The following is a 7,520-nucleotide window of genomic DNA, read 5'->3' as shown; positions in this document are numbered from 1 at the left end:
GAGGGGGCGGGGCCAGGTGCGGCCGCTCCGGGCGCGGCTCGGTGCCCCTGGAGGACCGGCCCGCTGTCCCTGGAGGACCGGCCGGACATGGCGGCGGGGCGGGACGCGTGCGGGGCGCTGCTCACCTGGGTAAGGGGGGCCGGGACCCCCCCGGGACCCCCCGGTTCAAGCGGGATCCCCCCGTTCTCGGGGATCGGCCGCGGGACCCTCCACGGGACCCCCGGGCGGTTCCTGCGGCTTCGGGAGCTTCGGTGGCTCCGGGGCACCTGTGACCCCACCATGGCCCCTCTGACCTCTCCGGGACACCCGTGAGCCCCCTGGGACCCTCTGACCCCGCCATGGCCCCTGGGACCCCCCCTGGGACCCTCTGGCTCCACCATGACCTCCTGTCACCCCCTCAGGTCCCTGTGCCCCCCCAAGTCCTTGTGACCCTCCCTAGGACCCTCTGACCCCCCTGTGCCCCCCCGGTCCCTGTCACCCCACTCGGTGACCTTTGTCCCCCCCCGGGACGTGGCCGAGCCCTTGTGACCCCCCCGCCCTTTGTCCCTGTCCCGGCGCCCTTTGCCCCCCCAAATTCAGGGGGCGTTTTGGGGGAGGGGGATCCCCCAAAACCACCACCTCCCTCTGTACCCCCCCATGTGGGTCTGGGGGGGTTTTGGGGTGCTTTGCCCCCTTTGAGCAGCTGTTCGTGGTTTTTGAGGTGTCCCTGATCCCCGCCGGGGGGTGTCCGGGGGTTTTGGGGTGTCCCTGTTCCCCCCGGCGGAGTTTTTTGGGGTGTCCGTATTTTTGGGGTGTCGCTGACCCCCCCATTTTTTCCCCCCTCCCCAGCTGCAGACCTTTGACCCCCCCAGTCCGTGCACGGCCCCCCCAGACCTGGCCAGCGGGGTCACCCTGGCGCACGTCCTGCACCAGATGTGAGTGATGGATTGGGGGGGCACCCCGGGATTTGGGGAGTTTGGGGACCCCCCCGAGGGGCCCCCCAGGCTGATTTTGGGGTGTCCCTCCCTCAGTGACCCGTCGTGGTTCGATGAGCCGTGGCTGGGCCGGATCCGGGAGGACACCGAGAGCAGTGCCCGTGTCAAGGTGGGGGGGGCAGCGGGGTTTGGGGTGGGGAGGGCAGAATTTGGGGGTTGGGGTTGGGGGGGGCAGAATTTGGGGTGGGAGGGGGTTTTGGGGGTGTCACAATGTGGGGTTCCTTTTGTGGGGGGTGCTGGTTTTGGGGAATTTTTTGGGGGGGCTGGGTTAGAGAGGGTTGGGTTTTGTGGGGCTGTTTTTGGGGAGGGATTTTGGGGAGCGCTGATTTGGGTAGGATTGATTTGGGGGGGCCTTTTGGAGAACATTGATATTTTTGATGACAGCATTGGGGGTCCCCATTTGCAAGCCCCCTTTTGGGGTGTTCTTTGTGCAGATCCCATTTCGGGGTCCCCAGGGGCTGTGAGCACAATTTGGGGGGTTTTTTTGGGGGTGTTCCCACCTTGTGCCCCCTCCCCAGGTGAACAACCTGCGCCAGGTGCTGCAGAGCGTGCTGGAGTACTGGCAGGATGTGAGTCAGGGCTGGGGGGTCCCAGCTTTAAACCCCCCCAGTTTTGGGTCTGGGGGCTTCCCTGGGATTTTGGGGAGCCCCTGAGGGTGGGGAGGGGTCTCTGAGCCAGGACCCCTCCCCAAAGGTGCTGGGCCAGGCCGTGGGGGAGCAGCACGTGCCCGACGTGGGGGCGGCCGCCCGGCACGGGGACCCAGAGCAGCTGGGCAAACTGGTGAGACTGGTGCTGGGCTGTGCCGTCAGCTGCGAGCGCAGGGAAGGTGGGTACGGGGCTGGGGGGGCGCTGGGAACCCCAAAAGCACCCCCAAAAAACACCCCCGACCCGCCAAAAACACCCCCTGACCCCCCAAATCCCCCCCAGAGCACATCCAGCGCATCATGACGCTGGAGGAGTCGGTGCAGCACGAGGTGATGACGGCCATCCAGGAGGTGCGTGAGATCTGGGGGGCTCTGGGGGGATTTGGGGGTCCCTGAAGGTTTTGGGGGGGGGCCTGGGTGGTGTTGGGGGATCACTGGGGAGGTTTGGGGATGATTTCGAGTATTTGTCGGGGGGTCCTGCCTGTTGTGTTTGGGGGAGATTTGGGACCACAGCCCTTGGAGGGTCTCGGGGGAGTTTTGGGGACCCCCGGGGGTTTTTGGGTGTCCCGTAGCCCCCCCTGAGCCCCTCCCAAACCTCAATTTCTCCCTCCCTGTGGCAGCTCCTGGACCCGGAGCTGTCGGAGCCGATGGCGGCCGAGACCTACGGGAACTTTGACACTCAGGTGAGGTGGTGGCAGATTTTGGGGTGTTTGGGGGAATTTGGGGGCTCAGGGGGTGTCTGAGCCCCCCTGTGACCCCCCAGTCCCGCCGCTATTACTACCTGAGCCAGGAGCCCCCCGAGGAGGGGTCGGGGCAGGGGCAGCGCTGCCGGGAGCTGGAGCAGCAGGTGAGGCCTGGGGGCACCTGGGGGCACCTGGAATCACTTGGGGGCACCTGGGGGCACCCCAAATCCTGAGTGCCCCTAATTTTCACCTGAGGGTGAGCGCGAAGGGATTGTCTGCCAGCTCGTGTGAGCAGCGGCAGCACCTGGGAGGGGATCCCACACGCCTGGGAGGGGATCCCACAGCCCCGTACCCCTCCTGCACACCTGGGAGGGTCCCCCACACACCTGGGAGGGTCCCCCTCATCCCCCTGCCCCTCCCGCACACCTGGCCCCGCAGGTGGCCACCCTGCTGGAGGAGAAGGGCCACCTGGCCGCCGAGAACCGCGCCCTGCGCGAGCAGCTCGAGGCCGAGGGCGCCGGCGCCGCCGCCAAGAAGCTGCTGCGGCTGCAGACGCAGGTGGAGGAGCTGCAGGAGGAGAATTACAGGTGAGGCCTCGCCCCCCCCGAGCCCCCCCCTCACCTGCAGCCTCACCTGAGCCCGGGGGTGTCGTTGCAGGCTGGAGAGCGGCCGGGAGGAGCTGCGGGCGCGCTGCTCGCGGCTGGAGCAGGAGGCGCGCGGGCTGCAGGCGCGGGCGCAGGAGCTCAGCGGGCTGGCGGGGGAGGCGCGGGCGCTGCGCGACGAGATGGACCTGCTCAGGTGAGCGGGGGCAGATGGGCACCTGCTCAGGTGAGATGGGCACCTGCTCAGGTGAGCGGGGGGAGAGGGGCACCTGCTCAGGTGAGTGGGGCACCTGCTCAGGTGAGCTGGGTACCTGCAAAGGTGAGCTGGGCACTTGCAAAGGTAAGCTGGGTGCATGCCCAGGTAAACTGGCCACCTGCAAAAGTAAACTGGGCACCTGCTCAGGTGAGCCAGGGAGGCTTCAGGGAGGCCCCACCTCCCGCAGTGTCACTGTCACCATCCGGGCAGTGCCATCACCTGCCGGTGGCCGCGTGTTGTGGCTCAGGTGCAGCACGCCTGTGCTCAGGTGTTGTGGCAGAGCCCGGCACCTCACCATGCCTCTGTCCTGTGCCCAGGGTGTCGTCAGCACGCACAGGGCACGTGGAGGCGGCGATAGCCACGTACCGGGGCCCAGGTGCAGCTCACCTGTGCTCAGGTGCTGCAGGTGTACCTCACCCCTGTTCCTGTCCCCAGGGCATCGTCGGCCCGTGCCGGGCGCCTGGAGGCGGCGGTGGCCACGTACCGGGGCCGGGCGGCGGCGGCGGGCGAGCTGCGGCGCTGGGCGCGGGCGCTGGAGGAGCGGCACGCGGCGCAGGTGCGCAGGGCCGCACACCTGCAGCAGCAGCTGGGCCGCGCCCAGGCCGGCTGTGCGCAGCTGGAGGCCGCACGGAAGCAGGTGAGGGGCACGGACAGGTGGTGGCTGTGTGGCTGTGCCACCGTCGCCGGGGTGTCACCGTGCCCGGGGATGTCACCGTGTCCCCTTGGCGCAGGTGGAGGAGCTGAGCGGGCAGCAGGCGGAGGCGGCGCTGAGGGCAGAGAAGTGGCACCTGGAGTTCCGGCACCTGCAGGAGCGATTCGAGGCCCTGAGCCAGGAGAAGGAGGTGGGGGAGGCTGGGGGGACACCTGGGGACACCTGGGACACACCTGGGGCGCACCTGGGACACACCTGGGGCGCACCTGAGCCCCCTGTGCCCCGCAGAGGCTGCTGGAGGAGCGGGACGCGCTGCGCGAGGCCAATGAGGAGCTGCGCTGTGCGCAGGTGCAGCAGAGCTACCTGAGCCGGGCAGGTGAGCGCTGGGGGGCACAGACCCCACCTGGAAGGTGACAGAACGCCAGGGGGGCTTTGGGGGGCTCCAGGCTGTTTAGGTGGGCATGGCACAATTTTAGGGTGTCGCCTGCTGTCCCCATGCCCAAGATCCATCTTTACCTGGCACAGGTGCAGGGCTGGAGGGGGGCCCAGCCCCTCCCCGGAATTTGGCAGCTGAGATCCTTCCTGCAGAGCTCAGGTGAGTCCATGGGGGTGCCCAAAAATGCAGGTGGGAATGGGGGGTCCCCAATTCGTTGTGGGGTCCCCCACGAGCACCCCGGTGTCCCCCGTGCCCCACAGGGACACGGTGACGCGGCTGCGGCGCGAGAACCGACGGCTGCGGCTGCAGCGGGACCAGCTCCAGCACAGGTGGGGGAACCGAGGGGGCCGGGGGGTCCTCAGAAGACCCCTGAGACCCCCCCACAATCCCTAACGAGCCCCCTGATCCCTAACGAGCCCCCACACCCACAGGCTGGAGGCCACAGGGGCAGCTGAGCCTCGGACAGCGCAGGGGAGGCCGCAGGAGGAGGTGAGGAGGGAACAGGGGGGTTTTGGGGGGGTCTCTGAACCCCAGTTCATTGTGTGGGGCTTGGGGAGGGTCTCAGTGTTTTGGGGGGTCAGGTTTTATTGGGGTAATCTCAGTGCTCCATCTTCACCTCTTTCTCAATTTCCCCCAGCTGGTGCTGCTGGAGGAGACCCCCGAGGACCTGTGAGTTTTTTGGGGGGTGGGGGGAATTTGGGGAGCCCTCCCAACATCCCCCACCTGTGACCACCCCCTGTCCCCCCAGGGATGAGCTGCCAGAGGGAGAGGAGGAGGAAGATCTGGAGCTCTCCAAAGCTGGTATGACGGGGTCTGGAGTGGGCATCAGTATCTGGGGAGGGGTCAGCATGTGGGGAGTCCTGAGGGGGAAATTCTGGGGTACCCCAGATTGGGGTTTGTATAGGGATCCTGTGGGGTGATGTCTGCAGGGAGGGGGCAGGAGATGAGCTGTGCCTCAGTTTCCCCATGAAGATCTGGGGAAGTTTGGGGGTCCTTCCTGGCTCACCTCTCTCTTTATTGCCACTATGGGATCAGGATTTAGAGGTTCCACGAGCTCGCCCCCCCGAAAACCCTCAGGACCCCTTGGGGACCCCCCTGGCACCCCCCCATTGGCCCCCGTGCTGCAGCTCCTCCGCAGCCAGCTGCAGGAGAAGGATGCACTGATCCGGCACCTGGAGGTGAGAGGTTAATAATAATTAATAATTAATTAAGGAGTTAATAATAATTAACAATAATTTTGGAGGGGTTCCTGGGGGTCTCCATCCCCATCTGAACCCCCCTGAACACCCCCAGAACGATTGGGAGCGCAGCCGGGAGCAGCGGGAGCGCGAGGAGCGGCTGCTGGTCACCGCCTGGTACAACATGGTGAGAGCACAGGGACAGTGGGGACAGAGACCCCCAGGACCCCCCTGCCCAGGACCCCCATTAAATTAACCCTTGGTGTCCCTCAGGGCCTGGCGCTGCAGCAGCACGAGGGTGACGTGGCGATGGCGGCACGGGGCGGTGGCGGCGGCGCTCGCTCCTTCCTGGCCCAGCAGCGCTTGGCCACGGCGGCACGGCGGGCACGGGCCCCTCACGGCCGGGCCGCCTCCTCCAGCTGAGAGAGGGGACCCCAAAAACCCCACGGGGACACCCCAAAAACCCCATGGGGACACCCCAACAACCCCAAGGCAGGCATGGGCCCCTCATGGCCAGGCCGCCTCCTCCAGCTGAGAGAGGGGACCCCAACAGCCCCATGGGGACACCCCAACAGCTCCATGGGGACACCCCAACAACCCCACGGCAGGCACGGGCCCCTCACGGCCAGGCCGCCTCCTCCAGCTGAGAGGGGGAACCCCAAAAACCCCACGGGGGTCCCCAAACACCCCACGGTGGGCATGGGCCCCTCATGGCCGGGCCGCCTCCTCCAGCTCAGAGAGGACACCCCCAAAACACCCCAAACCCCCTCGCTCTGGGCTGGTCCCGTTTCAAACACTACAAACCTGAGCTCCCCGCCTCATTTTGGGGGGCCTGGACTTTGCCCCCGTGTCTTTTGGGGGAATTTTAGCACTTCTATTTTTGTAGCTGATTTCGGGCGGGGGCTTGTGTGTGTCACCCCCATAAAATGTTCTAATAAAGACTCAGGAATCAGTGCTGGAGATTTATTATGGGGGGATATTGGGGGGCTGAGGTGTGGGTGGGGAGTTTTGGGTGTTTTAAACCACGGGGTTGATGCTGGAGTGTGGCAGAGGTGGGTGGGGATGAGCACCCTATAAATTACTTTAGTTTTGCCTTTTTCCCCTCAGATTTCCCCCTTTTCCCCTCAGATTTCCCCCTTTCTCCCCTCATTTTTCTCTCCATTTTCTCCCCTCACGTTTCCCGCCCTTTTCCCCCCTCACATTTCCCTCCATTTTCCCCCCTCACGTTTCCCTCCATTTTCCCCCCTCAAGTTTCCCGCCCTTTTCTCCCCTCACAATTCCCACCTTTTTTCCCCTCACATTACCCGCCCTTTTTCCCATCATAGTTAAGGGAACTTCTTGAGTTAAACTCTTTAAAACAATGAAAAAAGGGTTTTCCCCCCTTAATTTAAACCTTAAAAATGGAAAAAGAGGTTCCCTCTATGTTTAGAGCCCTAAAATGATGGATAAAGGGGGTCTCCACCCAAGATGAAACTTAAAAATGGTGAAAAACATGGAGTTTCCCCCAATTTAAACCCTTGAAATGTAGGATTCTGCATCACGTTAATTTTTTTTAATGGAATTCCCCCTCACTTTAACCTGCCAAAAGGCTTCCTGCTCCCTTTCCTGCTTTTGCCTCAAGAAACAGAATTTCTGGGGCTTTTTGACACCATTTTCCCTATAAAGTGTTTTAAAACAGAGAGCCGCTGTTGATAGAACTCCTAAAATGGTCCATAAATAGGCTACTTTCAATTTAAACACTTTAAATCGACAGAAAACAGAGACTTCACCTCAATTTATCTATTTAAATAAGGAAAAAGTTGGATTTGCTGTCAACTATGCTTTAAAATAATAGAAAGTAGAGATTCCCAGTCAATTAAACCTCTTTAAATCACGGAACAGGCAGACTTTTCCTCCAACTTAAACCCTTTAAACCGTTTAAAGGACTCTATTCCTTTAATTACTTCTCCTAAACCAGCGGGTAAAACGCTCCGATCGGACACGGCCCGTGTGTGAGGATTCGTGTCTCTTTAAATCCGCCGCCATCTTTGAACCGGCCGCGGCTTCACGCGCCCTGCGCGCATGCTTAGGAGTGGCGTTGCGGCGCCGGAAGTGC

The 7,520-nt window shown here is 63.2% G+C and overlaps 1 protein-coding gene across 3 annotated transcripts; it reads left to right on the top strand.

Annotated features, from left to right (window-relative positions):
- On the top strand, positions 1-6,377 carry HOOK2 (hook microtubule tethering protein 2). 3 transcript variants are annotated; one of them, XM_074530342.1, is made up of 21 exons: positions 1-129; positions 829-914; positions 1,011-1,083; positions 1,493-1,543; positions 1,668-1,800; positions 1,902-1,969; positions 2,239-2,301; positions 2,409-2,465; positions 2,740-2,888; positions 2,959-3,099; positions 3,595-3,796; positions 3,891-4,001; positions 4,100-4,187; positions 4,337-4,406; positions 4,508-4,576; positions 4,679-4,736; positions 4,885-4,916; positions 4,996-5,049; positions 5,278-5,425; positions 5,541-5,612; positions 5,699-6,377. In XM_074530342.1, the coding sequence occupies exons 1-21, from the start codon at positions 88-90 to the stop codon at positions 5,846-5,848; spliced, it is 1,917 nt and encodes a 638-aa protein (XP_074386443.1). In that variant the 5' UTR covers positions 1-87; the 3' UTR covers positions 5,849-6,377. The 3 variants fall into 3 exon arrangements, with proteins under 3 accessions (XP_074386443.1, XP_074386442.1, XP_074386440.1); XM_074530341.1 differs by having other exon boundaries at positions 2,382-2,465; positions 4,996-5,048; positions 5,283-5,425; XM_074530339.1 differs by having other exon boundaries at positions 2,382-2,465.
- Positions 6,378-7,520: the final 1,143 nt, after the last annotated feature.

The sequence above is a fragment of the Zonotrichia albicollis genome, chromosome 32 (genome assembly GCF_047830755.1).
Source record: "Zonotrichia albicollis isolate bZonAlb1 chromosome 32, bZonAlb1.hap1, whole genome shotgun sequence".
Classification (NCBI taxonomy): Eukaryota; Metazoa; Chordata; class Aves; order Passeriformes; family Passerellidae; genus Zonotrichia; species Zonotrichia albicollis.
This window is presented reverse-complemented; position numbering and strand designations above follow the sequence as displayed.